Below are 20055 nucleotides of genomic sequence, written 5' to 3'. Positions count from 1 at the left end.
ATTACTGATATTGAACAAAAAAATATTTGTATATTGAAAGGTTAGTATAACTGAATATTGACTATGATATATATTTAAAAAAGATATTTTAACAGGAATATTAGAAAAGTTATCTCATTCTCTTAAAGGATATAAAATTGGAGTTATAAAAGAGGGTCTTTCCAGAAATATCTACTGGTATTGTATTTATTAGTTTTCTTCATTATTATCATCATTATCATTAGTGGTGTGTGTGTATGTGTGTGTGTGCGTGTGTGAGTGTGTGTACATGAAATGAATAGATGTCATTTCTTTCAGGAGTCTTCTTTCCTTCCAACTTGGGTTTCAGAGTTAAACTCAGATCATCCATCAGACTTTAGGAACAAGCGCCGTTGTCAATGGAGGCACCTCCCCAACACAAGATTTTGTGTTTTCTAATGATTATGATTTACATAGTTATGATTATCTGCTATTACATGCAGCAACTTGGAGGAACATAAAGTAAGAGTCCATTGCTTTCTCTTGTTCCCTGACTGATATCATATGTCAAATGAGCTCATATTACTTGTCCAAAAGATTTAATAACACTATAAAATTCAATGATAAGGATCGGTATTAATTAACGAGCAAAGTGTCCAAGAGAATCAACAACATGGTTATGAGGCTCGTTCTTCTTAAGTAGGAGGAACACTTACATTGTGGAATTCCAGACACAACTAGATCTTATTGAGTACAGCCTGGTGGAGGCTCAGAGCCAAGCCTTCTCGCCTTAACTCCCTTTATTAGCTCCCAAATACTGAACTCTCTGGCAAAATATAGCCTGAACTCTGGCAGTGAGAGAAAGTCAGTGATAAATTCATGGTTTTCTGGTGAAGAAGAAAAGAACCTTCTGTAGCTAAACAGGTTTCTTTCTAAAGATCATGTCTGAAGATCCAAGTCTGCTAGGATTCCCAGTGCTCTGTCCACTAGAAATGGAAGGATCAGCAGAGAACAATAACATCTGTTTTCTAGCAAGAGAAAAGGATGGTGGTTTCTAGTATCCTAAATAGTGTTTTTCCGCAGTGTTTATGGATCAAAATGGATTCTGAGAATCAGAACATCCCACCTGCATCTATTTTTTTAATGTCCATTTCAACATCCCAGGAGAAATTATGAGGCTTTTCTTGCTGTAAAATAATAAATTAGGATGTTTTTTCCCCATTTTGAGGAAGGATAGGCTGAGAGTAGGTTGATGCACACATTATTGATGCTACCAAGGAATGTACATAGCCTGATAGCAGACATGATTGCTCAATCAAAATTTATAGACAACAATAATGTTTTATTAGGCACAGAAAATTATACTCCCCAGATTTTGCATTCCTATTTTAGAGCCATGGACATGGCACATGTCATTCTGGGCTCTTCTCCGTTCATTCAGTCAGGGTGATGTGCAGCTTACCATGGGACATTTGGATTGAAGTCAGGAAATTTTTAAGAAGGAATGTCCGAAAAACAATCCTGAAACTTCCAGAAGTAGTCGTGTTCCTCAGTGGCCTACAGCCAGGAGGTTCAAATCTGTCTCCTTTCTTAAAGACTCGGTGCTTCTTTCTGTTTGATAATAGCAAAGTTGGTCCTAGCAAGAACATTTTTGATTCCAGAAGAATAGGCTCACCCCAAAGTGAGGATTTCTTTTCTCAGTTCTGTCACTTTGGCTTTTCTGACTATGGAAGCTGAGTTGTTAGTCAGGTCTTGCATTACATTGTGTGGCTTTCCCTTTATGGGTAATGTTACAGAATTTTTAACAGGCATATTTAAAGGCGGGTAAAAGTAATAACTAACATATTCACTTGAAGGCTACTATACAAAGCACTAAACCAGTGCTTCACCTAGCTTGTCTCATTTATTCCTCATAAGCTTCCAGCAAAGGCAGATTTTATGCTCTTGATTTTCACAAAACCTCACCTCCCTGATTAACTGTTAATAGTCAATGAACACTGGAACTTGCAAACCGATCCTATGTTTGCAAAGTAATTTTAAGATATATTCTTTTATTCCATGTGTACGAGTGTCTTCCATTTATGGCTGAACACAATGTGCATAAAGTGCCTGTGTAGGCCAGCGAAGAAAATTGTATCAACTGGGACTTTAGTTACAGATTGCTTTAGCTGCCACATGGGTTCTGGGAATTAAACCCAGGATGTCTAGCAAGAACAATAAGTGCTCTTAACCATGGAGTTGTTCATCCAGCCCCTCATTTATGCAATTTTAAAACTTCAACTCATCCCATTAAGATGAGCAGCCTTGAGATTTTGCAATTGTCAGATGAGAATGACTGTGGAGACTATTGATGGTGAGAATTCTATAATGGACAACTGTTGATAGGAGTTTAAGTCAGGACTTATTACACCTTTAAGCTGGTATCAATGACCTCCACTATCTATCCCTTCTCTCTGTGATAGTCTAACAGAATGAGGCAGCCATTCCCCTGCACTGCATGTCAAAACTGTGATAGTCACACAGAATGAGGCACCCCTCTAACCCCTGCTGCATGTTAAAACTGATAATTACTAACTCATGGCTGCTTAGCTCAATATTGGAATGATACACTATACAGCATCGGATATTTTTCTATATAGATATTCTGTACTAATAGAATATTTTGATCTTGATATCCTATATTAATAGAATGCTCTTCCTAATAGGATATTCTATACTGTACCTCATTTCTTTAGGCTATGCTAGCATGCCACTGCCAAGCAGGATTCTATACATTGTGCATTCAGTCAAGTAGAAAAATAGCAGTATTCTTTTTAATAAATATTCTATAATTCATAAATTTTTATAATCATTTATCCACAAGACTACAAAAGTGGTAGCCTTACTTAGGTATAATACAATAATGAATGTATTATTTCTTTTCTAAAGTAGAAATATGTATTATTTGGGATGGGGAGGGAATTCAGCTAAGAAAGTGATCTTTAGCAAGCATGAGGACTCAAGCTTGATCCTCCAAACTCACATAAAATTGTCATACATACTGGCACCCACCTGTCATCCTAGTAATGAGATGGCATAGATGGGTGAATCTCTGGGGCTCCCTGACCTAGCCAGGCTAGTCTGTTTAACAAGTTCTAGGCTAGTGAATTTCCATGTCTCAAAACCCCAGCAGCTCCAGAAGAACAAAATCTATGGTTGTCCTCTGACCTCCACTCCCACGTGCATACCCATATATGTACCTATAGAAACTCATATAAATATTATGTAACAATTTACTTATGTATATGTAGTTTGAAGAAATGTAATGAACTTTTAAATGAGATCAAATTATTTCCCAATAAATACACTTCAGCTTCTGATTATCATTAACTCATGAAAAGCTAAGATCATTCCTTCCAAATTGAAAATATTTCATAAATAAAGTTTCAAATAGATACAATACCCTTCCAGAGTCTGCTTACTTGAAAAGTCATATTTTAGATAAATCACCAAAGAAATGTTTTCTTCATAATATTGAAATAACCAGCTTAATTTTAAATGGTAATTGCACCTAGTAAACACAAATTTTATTTTCATATTTCTATTTAAAAATTCTCATCAGATAATAAATTTCCTGTCCTCCAGCTGTATACTGTGACCCTGAATATGGACTGTGGTGGAGGAAAGGATGTTCTATGATTAAGGGACACTCTTCCTGGAAGAACAATTTGAGTGTTCTTATAGAAAATGAGACTAGTGTGTGGTTGTGGTGGTACTTCAGAGCAGAAGGGAAGCAACCAAAGGAGTCCAGATGCTAGAGACCACTGCTCAGTAGGAAGCTTACAAAAGAAAGAAAAACATTAGTGAAAACATCTTTCATTATTGTGGAGGAATGTTTTAAAGTTTGTCTCATCTAAGTTCTAACATATACTTTCCTGCAATCCCAGAAACTATTATTCCTGGAGATAGCTCTATTGACAGGTGCTCAACGTCCTTAATTGTTTGGTCTCATTTGATAGTAGATACTAATTCTTGGGATTCAGAAGTAAAAATATATGTAACTTTTATTTCATTGGTGCAATAGTTTATACTTTACATTAGACTTAAAAAGTATAGCATACTCCTCTACATTTAGTCCTCATGGATGTTTAAGTTTGGACGTGTGTGTGTGTACAAGTATGTGTGTATGACATGTGGGTGGGTGTTGCTGCACATGTGTACATATGCATATTGAAGGCAGAGGACAATTTCAATCTTCCTTGTGAAGCATGGGTCTTGTATTCACCTGAAATGTTTCCAAGTAATCTAGACTAGCTGTCCAGAGGGTCCAGAAATCCACTCATCTCCACCTCTCTTGAGACCATGACTGAAATTGTAAGCACTTGCTTTCACACCAAGCATTTCACATGGGTTCTGGGAATTCAACCCAAGTCCCAAAGCTTGTGAGTTAAGCACTCTGATGACTGAAGTGCTTCCCCGTTCCTAACTTTAACTTAGTGTTTATTAAATCAATACTTTCCCAACTTTCCAGCGACGTAATACATGCCTTTCCTGTCTCTGAAAAGGATTAGTTTTAATTGTTCGATGATTATTCTTAATCTGGTGTAGCTCTTATTGTTTGTTTGTTGTTTCTTTGTTTTAACAGTCCAGCTCTGAGTGGATATATTTTTCTTTGTTCTCTTGTAAATCGAGGCCCCAAAGCATGAAGCAATCAATGACTGAGTGTTCCAAATACTGACTTTCTTAGATTCTACTTTCTCCTTACCTTTATAAATCAGTACCAATTTATATAGTTGGGCAGTACTGAAGGCTGCTTCATCTTTTTTTTACCAAAAAATTTAATTTTCCTCATAATGTATATTAGCTATAGTTACTCATAGATAGTTCATTTATTTATTAGCCTTCAACTTTCATGCCTCATTAGTTAAAATTCAAATCCAACTAAAAGCTAAAATTAAAGCATAGTCAAATATTTTTATCGCATGACTATAAATATTGTTTTCTATAAGCCATTTGATTGATATGACAGGCATGGTGGCTCATGCCTGTAATCACAACACTTGGGCAGGCCGAGGTGGAATGATCACAAGTTTAAGAACAACTTCGAACCCAGAAGCAAGAATTTGCTTCCAAGTATGAAAGAGAGGAAATATTTAAATAAACACACAGCACTGATACTGAAGATCATTTGATATCTTCAAAGATGGGGGAAAGTTTTAGGGGAAAGAACAGCATGTTTTTTGCTAAGTAAAAATTATTATCAAATTGAAGTAGAATATTAATTAAATGCACCAATAAATATTATTTTCCAACATAAAATATAGTGCTGCAGTCTCAGTGGTATTCCCATTAAAACACAGAATAAACCAAGACTGTGAGACCCAATACAATGTGACATTCTAGTTAATCCACAGTGAAAAGCACATAAACAAGAGATATGATTATTAAAAAGAGAGACAAGCTGTAATTTGAAAGTAAAGGACCCATTTATAAAACAATTACACAAATAACTAGCTCTCTGGATCAGAAATAGCCATTGAGACAATGCAGTGCTAAAACCTAAATAAAAGCAAAACTGGACAAAATAGTCTCTGACACACCTAATGCGGGTAATCTACATAAAGGAAACACTAGGCCTTTGATGAGGTGTCTAAACTAGTCCTTGAATACACTGTACTGTATAGAAACCTAGAATATATTAGGACTTCAATTATTTTCACATCAATTCTGTCAAATGCACATGAAGACTATTACTTGAAACATCAGAGTGTAATTATAAAAGTCACAGCAATGAAGAAATGAAACTGTCCAATAAAAGCATTGCAAATAAGATCATTATGACAAATGTAAGCACTAGACAAGCTCAATACATGACATGTCTTATCTATTTTAAAGAAATATATACTTTTAAAATATTAGTCTCAATTTCTGGTATATAACAGAATAAAGTCAATTATAGAGAAATAAATTATACAAAAGAATTAAAATATTAAGATATTTGCTATAGAAAATTATATATTGTTCAATAGAATTCATGTTTTATATTAAACCAGTAAATTACAGGCAAGTAGAATACCAATTTTAAAGTCCTGATTCATATCAACACAAAATGATTGAATAAAATGGGTAAAATATTAGATGCATATGTAATCACATGCCAGGTAGCAATTTACCTACATGCAAAGGGGTACAGTGTGTATTTATAATGGTACAATTTCACAGGTAATTGGAATGCACTCAATTGAGTACTTGCATGTACCAAAGTCAGTTCCCAAAGCTGAAAAATAAACCGAACACAATTTAAAATAGATACAATGAAACAGATACTTTCACCTATACTTAAAATAATTTTATGAAGTCATATAATGTATTGTATCCTGTTATTAACAATTATTTTTAAGAGATTGTTTTTCATGGAAATAATGCCTAAGTTATTATGACAATCAAACAAGGTTCTATAGTAAGATGCTTTAAACACTAAGTACAAAATTAACTATGTTAGCACTAGAACATGCTCACTCTTATCTTCTCTGTAAATTTGTTTTGTTTTGTTTTGTTTTGTTTTGTTTTGTTTTGTTTTGTTTTGTTTTGTTTTGACAGGGTCTCACCATGTACAGTCTGGCTGTCCTGGACTTCTCTGTGTAGACCAGGCTGTCCTAGAAATCACAAGCACCCTTCTGCCTCTGCTTCCCAGGTGCTGAGACTAAGGGCATGCACCACCACACCCTCCCACTTTTCTGTAAATTTTTAATAAACTGGCTATTCAGAAGAGTTCATGGAATGCTTATGAGGGAACACATATCATGTATGTTTTAAAGTACTTTTTGGACAGTGTTTTTAAATTGACATTCTCAATTGGGGATGGGAAGGGACATGACATCAACTACCCAGTAGATTGTAATTATTAAAACAGAAGAAAGATTAGCATGAAATAGAAAACCTGTCTATGTGTCATGCAATTTTTGGAAAGAAAAAAAATCTAGCTTCAGAATACACACAGAAACTTGATTTTAAATATATTTCTCCTGATATTTAATTAACAGTTTGAAAGACTCTGTGTTGAACATCATATGTGTACATGTGTGTGCATGCAACGGGTTGATGTAAGGTGTCTTCTTCAATGGTTGGCTGCCTTGTCTTTAAAGACAGGGATTTTTGCTGAATGTTACTGCTTTTCTAGACTGGTTGAGCAATGAGCTCTGGAGATCTGTCTGTCTCTATCCCCATCCTCCTTGAAGTAATTCATTTTGACCGAAATGAAGAGTTCCGATAGTCCATACCTTACATTTGTAACACATCCACATGCAATTGAATGCCTACTTTAAGAAGTTCTGCCAGTTCCTCAACCTAGAACTGACCTTAATACTTGCATGTAATTAAAATGGTACAAAAGCAAAAAGGAGGAGGGGGGATGGGATAGGGGGTTCTAGGGAGGGGAAATGGGGAAAGAAGATGACATGTGAAGTGTAAATAAATAAAATATCCAATAAAAATTTTAAAAAGAAGAATTCTCTCTCTCTTTCCCTCCCTCCCTCCTTCCCTCCCTCCCTCCCTCCCTCCCTCCCCCCCCCCCCCCCCCCCCCCCCTCTCTCTCTCTCTCTCTCTTTCTCTCCCTGTGTGTGTGTTTCTAAAAAGAAAGGAGAAACCAAAAGTAAACTCTGTGCTCAAGCAAGGGCCTTAGATTTATAAAATTATGAAAACACTATGCTTTGTAATAAATAATCCTTGCAGTGAATATATGGCCAAGCTTGTATCTTGACCCGCTATGCAGCTATTTCATCAGGAAGAAGTAGCACATGTGAGTCCAGGAGAGAACAGGGAAACATGTCACAATTATTAACAAGAGCAATATTACAGTCTTTCCCAAGTTATTATAATAGATTTTAACTATTTTCTAATGAATATATCATTTGTTCTTGTGTAAATCATAATCAGAACTCAAACATTTTAACAATGTCATAAAACAAATAATTTAATATAGACCCAAAATCAAATAATCCCAACTCCATTGATGTAAACATGCTAGAAGCTAAGAGTTGTTTGTCATTTCCAATTCCTATGTCCTAATCTGGGGTCGGTGGATTGCTGCATGTATAACCAGCTTTGTTTCTGTGCATCATGATTTGAAGCTCATTTCAATCTGCTCTCACCTGCTCATCCTTCTCTTAGGGCCCCAAAAATTCACATATTAGATCATGTTGCTGACATGAGCTGACATGGCTTTTAACTGGAATGGTTTCTGAAGGATTAACCTATTATACACATAAGTTTCAGTGTTGGTTCATTCTACAGTTACCTGTATTACTCGACCATTCTACTTATGATGTACCTTACCTCATGAGAATTTACATTAGAAACAAAATCACTATAGTTTATCAAGGAATATAAAATATTTTATCTTCTACAAATCCATGCATTAATAGTTGATTTCCATCAATGCTCTAGGCTCCCCTTACAAAAGTAGTCCTATTTCTGACACCATTTTTAAGTGAGATCAACAAGAAGTGTGACATGGTTTGTGCTTTGACCTCTTGATTCAAGAGATGCTGCAAGCAAGAGAACATTGTTTTCTGGGCTGCCTTGCTAGTTCCTTCAGCATGGTTCAGAAGAATCATTTAAGCCAACACCTCATTAATGCTGAGTGAAATGGGCAGGGATTTGAAATGTGGCCCTCTAGCTTCTCTGAACTAGGCAGCGATAAAAGTAAAGTGACCTGGAAATATAAACACAGGGAATAGTTGATTAAGCTTCATTAAAATGAATATTTGAAGAATATTTTCAAAACCAAATAGTCTCTATTTTCAAATAATAAAGAAAGAGTGGGTCCATTTGCAAGAGCAACTGTAGTTTCTCTCATAATAGTCTATGATGCTAATTCCCCCATGTGATAAGAATTTCATGCCATGAACTATGTAGTATATGAAATGTACATTCCTCATTCATGTGATTCATTATAAATTTAAGGATAATTCTTAAATACTTTTATCAATTTTGTCTATAAAATGTTCTTTTCTATACACAGTTGTCCACTTCCCTTCCTGCCCAACACATAGATATCAACTCGGGTATTAAAAACAGCATCTTCTAAATCATTATCACATATCAAACTTTTGCTTTTTATGATTATTTCATGCCTAACATTTGTTTTATCAATGAGTAAATAAACTCAGAAAAGAAAAATAGCAAAATTCCAATCAGATGTAAAGAACAATACTGTGATATTTGTTGTATAAAACACAACTATAATTAATAGGGTAGTGTATATTTTAAATAACCAGGAAAGTACATTTCAAATGTTTTAAATAGAAAAAAATATTTGAGGTGATAGATAAATATGTTAATTTAACTGAACCATTCTATAGTATAATGTCACTTCATTTTAAATATATAATCCATGGTATATAGTAAGATGATAGATAGATAGATAGATAGATAGATAGATAGATAGATAGATAGATATAGACAGATATAGATATAGCTTGTGTGTATATATCTGAGCATACACAGGTACAGCTGAATGCCTGCTTTATGGCAAACTTTGGTAATATTTAGTTGTTTTAGTACATAAGTAATGTCTTAGTAGTGGGCCTACAGAAAAAAACTGAAGAAAAACATGTTTCAATTCTCACAATTTAAGAGAACCTTCTTTTTTTCAGTAAGGGAAATTTCCATATGGAGAATTGACTCAGTGGTTATGAGTCCTTGTTGCTCTTGGGCAGGACCAAAGTTCTATTCCCAGCATCTAAGTCATATCTCCAGATCCAGATCCAGCTCTAGGAAGATTTGGCATCTCTGAACTCCATGGGCACTTACAACCACACACACACACACACACACACACACACACACACACACACACACACACATAAAATAAATCTGTTTTTAAAAAAGAGATGAAAACATGCCTAAGAACAAAGTTCTAGTTTAAGCACCTTATTTTAATCATGTTTTCTCAAAAGCCTTCTAGGATAAACTAAATCAGAGACGGTTGTAACATAGATTCTTGCACATGGTATCAGGGTAAAGAAGAGGATTTGCTGATGGTGCTCAGGGGAGACAAATGTCTTTCTGAGTAGAGAGACGGTTTCATTTTGGATTTACAAATAGAGTGCTGCAGACCTCTGCATTGTGGTAGAAGCTAGCAATAACCACTACAGTCAAGCAGCTTGCTTCTGTTGGACATGATGAGCTAGTACAAGGATGGGTTGTACTAGGGGAATTGTACGAGTGGGCATGGGTCCTGGTCATAACCTACAGGAAAGTGGTCGTTTCTGAATGTCAGTGTTGTAAGGATTATGAAGGAAGATGCTCATTCACAGGGAAAAGTCCTGAGCTCCAGTTGCTAGAGAATCTTTCTCAAGTCATTCAGTTAGCTGGCACCACAGATTATAATGTTAAAATACTGGTAAATAAAGATGCTGAGACATGCCAGGGTCACTTTGAGTGAGTGTGGTGGGGAGGAGTTAAAAACCATCTCAGGGGAAACAAGAAAATATTCCTCAAATTAATTTTTTTTTAATTTTCACAGTGTATAGATTAATGTAGCCCACATGCCCATGTACCCACCAAGTGATATTTTTAAATTATTTGTTTGGATTAGTGAATTGAAATTATACCAGAAAAGAAGATTTCATTTTTACTTATTTCTATGTAGGTTTATGTCTGTGTGTGCATATGTATCATATATGTGCAGATATATGTGCATGTTTTTACATGAATGAATGTAGTGGCTAGTGGTTAGTGTTAAATGTCTTCTCTAATCACTCTTTTACTTTTGAAACATGACCTAATAGATTCAACTGGACTAGGTAGTCACCAGGCTTCAGAAATTGTTTTTAGGATCTGACTAATAGCTTTTATATGGTCACATAGCAAACCAACCATCGAGGGGAAAAAAATGAATTCCAATTTGGCGTAATACAATAGAACATTTTTAAAGAAGGAAACACAAATGCTCATAAGACAAATTCTAACCTATACCTTTATTTACATTGTTTTCTCCAGCTGTCCACAGGCCAGTATAACCCAATCTCTCCTAACCTGACACTTTTCCATAAGTGTCCGGTACCCCAGCACAGGTCATCATGCTTGATTGGAAAGCCTTTATCCCACTGAGCCTTCTCTTGGCCCCGGTCGCGCCCATTTTCAAAGCAAATCTTATTTGCTTTGTCATTCTCTGTCCTCCCACCCTCCATAAACCACAGAAAAATTACTAGGAAATGAATTGTGAATAAATAAACAAGCGAGTTCCTTAATTGACTTCAAGTAGAACTTAATTTCACACAATATAACTCCAGGATTGTTTAATAAATCAAGAAAAGTGTGTGTTCTGAATTTCCCCTGGTAATTTTAACAAATGTTGAGACTAACTTTTCTAAGATACTACCAGTGACACAGTTTTGAGATTTGACACTGTCTTTTTGTAAAAGTTGGTATATCCCAGAGATACTTTTAAACCAGAGGACATGAAACAAGCTATATTTTAAAATTATTCCATTTAATTACTAGCAGTCAATTGACTCCTCAAAATTTTTTTGCAAAAAAATGTTGGTGTATTCAAACCTACCAAATGTATCAACATATTCTTTAATATTTATATGGACTTGAGAAATGAAAAGAAAGACAGTGATCATCTCACTAGCCCAGAAACCTCACTAGCACCATATACCATGGTGTCACTGAACAACAGAGATAGCTGCCGCCACCTACAGATTTCCAGTATCAGGATGCCTAGACTCACGTGGACATTACACCACTTATGAGCTTGTTCAATGCAAGTGGTTGGGATAACACAGCAAAGATTTAATGGATCAGCCTTTCACTGGGTTAGTCTGGGGGAAATGATGAATATAGTCTGCCTTGTTGACAAGAAAGTTGTTTTCACATACCATTTGAATTATAGTATGCTCTTTCAGGCAGAGCTTGTCTCTGGTGAGGATTGTTAGGGAAAAAAAAACCATCAAGTGAACTCATTGCAAAACAAATAAGGAACAAAAAGAAGGTTGCAAATTAAAACCATAAGATCTGTGAGAAATATTAAGTAAGACTAGGATGACATATTCATTTTAAGTAAATAAATTCCTATTAGATTAAAATAGACCACCACATTCTTAACTATAAATATATATTCAATTATTAAAATTAAAGGGAAGTATATATATTAATACTTATTGAATGTCAAAACTAAATTGAAATTCTATACAAAAAAAGATAGTATAAGTCAGATATATATTAGTTATAATCTATATGAGATTCTGACTTAAATTTAAAATTAACACAATCAAATTTAACTATTAGGGGTAAATGGAGCTGTGTAGATGACTTACTTGGTGGGTAAGAACTCTTGATACACAATCTTAAGTGTCTGAGTTCAAATCCCCCAAAGTTTTGACAAATGGGTGTAGTCACATATGTACCTGTAACCCTAGTTATATAGAGAGTTTACTGAGGTTTAATGGCCACCAGACTAGTTACAGGTTCAGTGCAAAGCTTTGTTTGAAAGAAAGAAGACATGGGGTGATTAAACAGGACATTTGATATCCTCCTGTGGCTCCTGATTTCCCTGTATCCCAGAAACACATATGGATTTATACCACATACATCTCCATACATATACTCATCCACACGCACACACATGCACACACACACACACATACACACTAAAACTAAATTGTTTAAAAGATGAAAGTAAATCCACTCTTACATGAAAAAGAAAAGGCAAAGAATATGAAATTGGTCACAGCACTTAACAAAACTTTGTCAGAGCAAGCTCTGGGTTGAAACTGCTGGACCATGAAGATAAATGTGATATAAAGGATAGATTAAAATAGACAAGAAATGTATTCCAATTTGAAATAAAGACTATGATCAAGATCTTAGTAACCCAGTACTTGCCAAGTTAGACCTTTTTGGCATGATCTAATCCTAACTGAAAATTCCCCCAAAGCCCACTCAAGCTCATTGGAGGGACTCAAATGGCTTAGAAAAGCTATTATGCTCAAAGTTACTATTTACTGTAGGAGGGAAAATGAATTAAAAGAGGGATTGAGGTAAGAGTCATAGGACACAGCCCAGCAGACCTGTGAGACTAAGCACTAGCTTACAGCTGTATTCTTTTGGCAACAATGTGTGGTCAATTGGGGAACTCACACTGCTCTGAGGTCTAGGGTGGTCATTGAGGACTAATCCTACAGGGATGGAATTCACCTGCCAATAACCTGCTTTGTAACTCAGGTTTTAGCTCTCCAGAATTCAACCTATTCAGAATAGACTAGGAGTCTATCCTAGAATAAACTCTGATGTCCAAAATAAGTCATGTTGTCAGTATAGTCTGTCCTGTACAGCCTAAGAGTTAAGATCACACTTCTGTCAAGCAGAATATTCCAGGGTTTAAAGCAGTGGTCCTGAACCTGTGGGTTGTGACCCCTTTGGGGGACAAATCACCCTTTCATCAGGTCATACATCAGATATCTTGCATATCACATATTTATTTTATGATTCATAACAGTACTAAACTCTCAGTTATGAAGTAGCAACAAAAATAATGTTGGGTTGGCGGTCACCACAACATAAAGAACTATATTAAAAGGTCACAACATTAGGAATTTTGAGAACCATTCCATTAAAGATCATTCTCCAGAAGCTGTTTGAAGAGATTTCAAAACCCATGAGTTTACTACACAATCAAGGATTTATGAGATGGGAATATATACATGAGAGAACAAGAAATATTTTTAAAATGATGACTACAAGTAATTTGTATGCTTTTATTTTAATGGTTAACTAAGAAAATGAGGGAAAGTAAACCAACATTATATAACAGCATTTTGTTTACTTGGCATGGGGATAATGTGAGCATTGTGTAGTGTGTTTAGCCTCAGGGGAGTGATGAATTGCTATATGTGATGCTGACTGTGGAATCGTGAATGAGTGATGTCACCTTATAGCTGGTACACTGTGTCTCCAGTCCTCAGTTCATCAGAAGAAAGTTGATGCTCTATACTGAAAGATCTACGAACTGTCTTTTTACCAATTGTTTTCTTTCTGTTCCTCTCTTTACATGGTATGTGTCCTCTCTTCAACTACAATGGGGTCTTCTTTGAAGATGCTCCAGTGGATTTGATCGCCATCGGCAGGACTGGGTGGATAGTGGATGCCCAGAAGAGGTACAGGTGCGTTCTTTTGTAAATCACTAGTACAAATTTGACATAACTTGTGACATTATAACCTAATTACAATGGTATCTAGTTATTAAAAAATTAAGAGGCTGAAATTGAATCCTTAATGGGTCCCAAACATTAGGACAAGCTACTCGCATGTATTTCCTCAATTTATTCTTAACCATTCTCTGAAGAGAGGAAGTAGGGATGAGGAGATGTGGGGCTGGAGTGTGTATGAAAGCCCACAGCATTGCACACCTGGCTAGGGAACTGGAGATCTGGGATTTGAGCTTGTGTGCACAAAAGGCAGATTTCCTAATTATTTGCTCCTTTTCTCATTAGAGTGTTCATTGCTCCACTTTTAATCTTAAATAACAAGATAATGGTGTGAGGAAAAGATTGAATACAGTGAACTCTTCTGAGAAGTGATATACAATGTGGTAATCTGATTATCAATAATACATGAAAAAGCAATTCTAACATGTTTACTGTTTTCCTGACTCTTATTGTCCATTATTTCAGTATCACCTCACTTTTACACTGTTTATTGTTTCTTTCCCCTTATGAGATATGAGTAGCTGTATGAATGTATGGGCACCATATGAATGTACGCTATTTCCACAGTGACCAGAAAAGAGCATTGGGTCTTTAACTCAGGAGATGGAATTATAGAGACTAGTGAGCTACTTGTTGTGGGTGCAGGGGATCCAGGCTCCAGCTTTCTTCAAGAGTGGTATGCACTCTAAAGCCCTGAGCAACCTCTCTAGAAACCTCCTTTGTTACGTTTTAAAGCATAAATTTTAATGATAATTAACCATGACACAAATTTTCTCATCGAGTGAGTCTAGTCAAGCCACAGCACTATCTTAGGAACAGTTAGGACTACTGTAGTTTAGCAGGAGCTTTGTGAAAATACATTTGAGATTAGATGATTCATAAAAATCCTGAGAAATACCTCTTTGTGCTAAGAATAGACCTCAGAGATATAAAAGTTGACTTACATGTGAGACCTTAAGTCAAATTTCAGTATCACTAAATAAAGTTTAAGATAAATAAATAAAAAAGGAACATTCTTGAAAGTCACCATGGAGTACATGTGCAATCCTAGTATACAGGAGGATTATGAATTTGAAGCTATCTTGAGTCGTATGGTGACTACCACCTAGCCAATATTGTTGAACTTTTAAGTACAGTATTAATACAGAAGATGTAATGTGATTTTTGACATTGACTTGGGTAATTAGATTGCTTTATAGGAGTCATTTATTTCAATTATCTGACAGTATTTTTTTTAAAAGGACATTGATATGTGCATAATTCTACATTCAGATCCCTGTAGTTCTCATTGTTTTAATCAGTGTTTCTATCACTGCATTGAAACACAATAACCAAAAAGCAAGCTGGACAAGAAAGGACTTATTATTACTGTTCATCAATGTAGGAAGTAAGAACAGGAACCCAAGCAAGGCAGAAACATGGAAGCAAGATTTGATACAGAAGTCATGGAGGGGTGCTGCTTACTGCCTTGCTCTCCGTGGCTTGCTCAGTCTGCTTTCTTATAGAACTCAGGACTACCAGCCCAGGGGTGGCATCAGCCACAATGGACACTCCCCTATCAATCCAAATTTTAAAAATGCCTTACAGCCTCATCTTATGGAGGCATTTTTCCATCATGTTCTCTCCTGTCAGATAACTCTAATTTATATGTTAAGTTGACATAGACTAGCCAGGAAACTCATGTAACCACAGTTTTCCCAAAAGATACTTGAAATTAATATTCAGATTTGTGTCAAGGTCCAGAATATGATCCAGACATTTTAGTTTTCTTGCTCCAGAGTATTATCCCTGTTAACTACACAAGGCAGAGAAAAGTCTCCCGAGTACATTGATGGATAATTCACTGTGCTCTGCGGACTGTGATGGCATTAAAGAAGGTCAGAATCTAATGCATTATGTAATAATCCATGTTTCCTGTTGTTTGTAATTAAATTATACACATCACTAGCTTTGTGGTAAGCAATCCTTTCCCCGCAGGTATGTAAACAAGTTCATCAGCTCCGGTCCATTTTCCTTGCATGCGATGAGGGTGCAATGTTGTCTCAGTTATAGAATGTTGAGCTTCAGAAATGAAGAAACCACAGGCACAGAAATGAACCCAGATATGTAGGAAAACAGCAGTGTTTTCCAGTGATGACTCTAGTCTGAGAAGCTATGCTCTTAAAAGGGGAAGACAGCATGCTACAACAGGGGCAAACATATTCTTGGTCATTGAGAGTTCTGGTGCTTAATGTTCACAGTGTAAATCACATATACTCACGTTCATGTTGGACTTCAGAATTAAAGTAGTCTTATTAAAAATTTACATATTTTTAAAAAGAATACTAAAGGAAATCTAAAATAATTTCTTAGTTCTCACTTCCATTAAACCAACCAATCTTCTACCACCATTACCACCACCATTACAGTCCCCACAGTACTAGTCACTGGGATTAGTCTAATTGACCAACAGCTCTAGCCTGGGCTATTCTGACAGCTACATATTGGCCTCTGTTTCACAACCTACTCCCATTGTGATTTTCCAACACAACATGTAGCTAGCCTCTGACTAATAAATCCAACACTTTGTATATGATGTTCTACCTCACTGAAACAAGTGAGCTGGTAACTTGTGCATATTGAATACATTTCTCAATGTGCATAGCAGGACCTTGTTAGGTTTATAGCTATGTGTTTTGTGTCAAATGACTTTTGAGAATGTGTGTGTGTGTGTGTGTGTGTGTGTGTGCGTGTGCGTGTGTGTGTGTGTGTGTGTGTGTGTATTAGTGTACGGGTATTCTACCAGCATGTTTTGCTACCATAAACTGCGTGTGAAAGCCAGAAGAGGGCATTGAATCCTCTAACATTGGAATTACAGATGATTGTGAGCCGCCATGTGGATGCTGAAAATTGATTGGGTCCCCTGAAAGAGAAGCCAGTACTTTTAATTACTTAGCCATCTATTTAACCCCTGCTCTTAATATTTTATAAATTTATTCTTCTAAATATTTTAATCTGTGTTGTTCACATTAAAGGCTTCATTCTAATGTGTATTGACTTTAGTTTCTAAACTTCACTTTAGTTTTGGTAATACAAGTTGTTCATTGGTTTAGGTAATTCTGTCAGATTCTCTTTGTGTGTGCGTCTGTGTTTTTTTTTTTTCATTTCCTGTAATTAGAAAGGTATGTTAATTTTATCTTAATCTGTGAGCATTTCCAATGCCTGAGTAGATGATGCTTTCTGCCAAAGATAGTTTGCCTATAGTACTGAGGGTTTCAGGGTATGACTGTTTCTGCTTTAACAGGAAAATAAATGTTTATATTTATCACTTCATCTACTGGTGATACAAGGTGGTCTCCTATAAGCCATATTGATATTGGCATTTGTTCCTCCAGGCCAACTCTGATATATATGTGTTTGTGTGTGTGTTTGTGTGTGTGAGTGTGTGCGTGTGTGTGTGTGCGTGTGTGTGTGTGTCTTTTTAAAACGTTGCTTAATATGTTAATATATATTGTTCCTGCTATCTTTAGAGCCTATAGGCTTTATTTGGGGAGGAGGAGGATGTAAAAACAATGAAAAGATTTGTTTAGAGATTTTCTCTATGTCTTAAAAATCCTAATAATAGTGCTTTTAAACTTACAATGTATATACAGGTAACTTCTTTTGTAAATGCAAAAGCAAACCAAATCCAAGATTTTACCTTAAACACAAAGTTTTTAAATAATGCTCATTGAGAGTAGTAGACAGCAAATTCCATCCCAGACTTCTCTATTTTGAGGTGTCTGGAGCATCTGCATGCACATGTCCCTTCAATACATGAATATTTGACCTTGACATCGAGGAGAGGAATGTTACGTTGAGATGCATATTTGTGAACATTCAACATCAAGATGTTAAAAGAAGTACTAGGTATAGATCTGAAAGTTCAAGAAAGGGCACAGAATGAAAGAAAGGGTCCTGAAACATAGGTGAAAGTCACCAACCTAAAAAGAAGCATTATTGAAAAATAAAAAAAGGAAGCAAAGGAGCTGTAAGAAGGGAGTCAGAAGATTGTTGAACATGTGTTACAGAAACCAAAATAAAAGTGGGTATCTGTGTCCACTACTGTGAATTAACCATAGGTTATCATTGGGATATTTAGTAACTATGGAGATACATGGAAATATTGATAGAGAAATTCCAAGTTGGACTGGGTAAGAGTGTAATTAAATGGGAGAATTTGAGAGTCTGGGATGAGAAGGTTACACCAAATTCCTTGCAAGCCTGAACATGACTGGATTGAAAAGTATAAGAAGGCAATATCAGGATGTGTTGTGGAGCAGTGGGAGGATGGAGTGTATGATTATGCATGTCTCCATGTTAACAGTAACAAGTCATCTAAGAATCACAAATGTCTAATACTAAAAAGCAAACATTTTCTCTGAAGAACAAGTTCGAAAAACCCAAGGAAGTTGTCTGAGCTGAGCAGAGTTGGAAAGTTATATGTAAGGAATAGTAGCTGTTTTCTGAAATAAAAGGAAGAGGGGATGTGTTCATGTGGAAACATGTAGGATGACTTGTTGTAAAGAGACCCTGCTGATGGCCTCTTTCATCAAGGGAATGAAAGGCAAGCCAAGGGCAAAGCAAGGAGAACCATGATGGAATTGTGGTTATTAAGAAAAATGAAGGCGTTGGTACCATGGCCTTGAAATGTATGAGTATCCATTACAGAACTGTTTTCAGGCACCATTGATATTCTAAATGAGAAAGCAGATTAATCTATAAGTTTCCACTCAGGGATGACTGTTCTGTCCGACCTTCCTTTGGAGTGGGCAAGATTGAATAGATCTTTTACTTTATACAGAATTGGGAACTATCAAAAGGGGGCTCAAAATATAATGATATAATGAGGTATTTGGAGGCATTGAAAAGTTAGATAAAGGTGATGAAGGAGGGGGATTAAAATAGTACAATTATTGTGAATTCAATGGAGTATGTAAGTAGAAAATTTACAAAAAGAATGAAGTATGTTAAGTGCCCTTTGAAAGCAGGTATAGAGATTTCCTTCTGAAGATCTGGAATTGCGGATGATAGCTAGGGAGTAGTCAGAGCTAATGTAATCATTGGATCTTTGGAGGTGAGAACAAACAGTGACTTCAGAAATAATAAACCTGTAGTATATAGGAGTATTGAAAAAATAGCTTTCCAGGGATTCTTCAGTCAGTGGTGAAAAGATTCTTCTTCCTCCATTAAAGGCAAGACCATCACTTACTGATACTTCTTAAGTTTTTATGATGACTGCCCATATTCAGAGAAACCACCTAGTATCAGAGCATTGGTTTCTTAGAAGCAAAAATAGATTGTTTGCTACATCAATTTCTAACTATAGAATTTGGAATTTTTACTAATGAAAACTATGGGACTTACTTTTGTAGGATATAAATTAGATTAAAAGATGTGTTTCTTCCTGATGTCTTCTGTGTATCACTAATAGAAAGAATTAGTCTGTGTTTAAGTGAGGCCTTTATCTGTGTGGTCTTGGATATTTCATTAGAGAAAACAAAATTTCAAATTTCTATTAAATCTGGAGCTGGTAAATTTTGAAGTCATAAAAGAGTCAACAGCAATTAGGCAATGCAGAAGATATAGCACTGTCCATTTGAGGTGAAGAGAATGTGCTTTTCTTTCATGCATCCAAGTAGGTGTTAAACCTTTTCTATAGGAACATGCTTTTCTTCTCTCTTTTGGTCTTTTGACATTACATCTCTTGAAGCTATATCAAATAAACAAAGGAAAGATAATACAAAGGTTGAATAGGTGAAGATGATTCCAAATATCTAAAGTTTCATTTCATTCATTCAAACAAGATCAGTTTACTGCTAATATCAACTTGAAATTTTCTTTCTTTCTTTCTTTCTTTCTTTCTTTCTTTCTTTCTTTCTTT

The 20055-nt window shown here is 35.7% G+C and overlaps 1 protein-coding gene across 2 annotated transcripts in view; it reads left to right on the top strand.

The window, feature by feature from the left end:
• Positions 1-20055, top strand: part of Plxdc2 (plexin domain containing 2) — a 394098-nt gene that overhangs the window by 323372 nt on the left and 50671 nt on the right. Inside the window, exon 10 of one of the 2 annotated variants that reach the window (XM_028764923.1) lies at positions 14042-14102. In XM_028764923.1, the coding sequence (XP_028620756.1) occupies positions 14042-14102 (61 nt within the window). Of the gene's footprint in view, positions 1-14041; positions 14109-20055 lie in introns of both variants that reach the window. The other variant, XM_028764922.1, reaches the window with a different exon arrangement.

This window comes from Grammomys surdaster, unplaced genomic scaffold, assembly GCF_004785775.1.
Source record: "Grammomys surdaster isolate TR1022 unplaced genomic scaffold, NIH_TR_1.0 146, whole genome shotgun sequence".
Classification (NCBI taxonomy): Eukaryota; Metazoa; Chordata; class Mammalia; order Rodentia; family Muridae; genus Grammomys; species Grammomys surdaster.
This window is presented reverse-complemented; position numbering and strand designations above follow the sequence as displayed.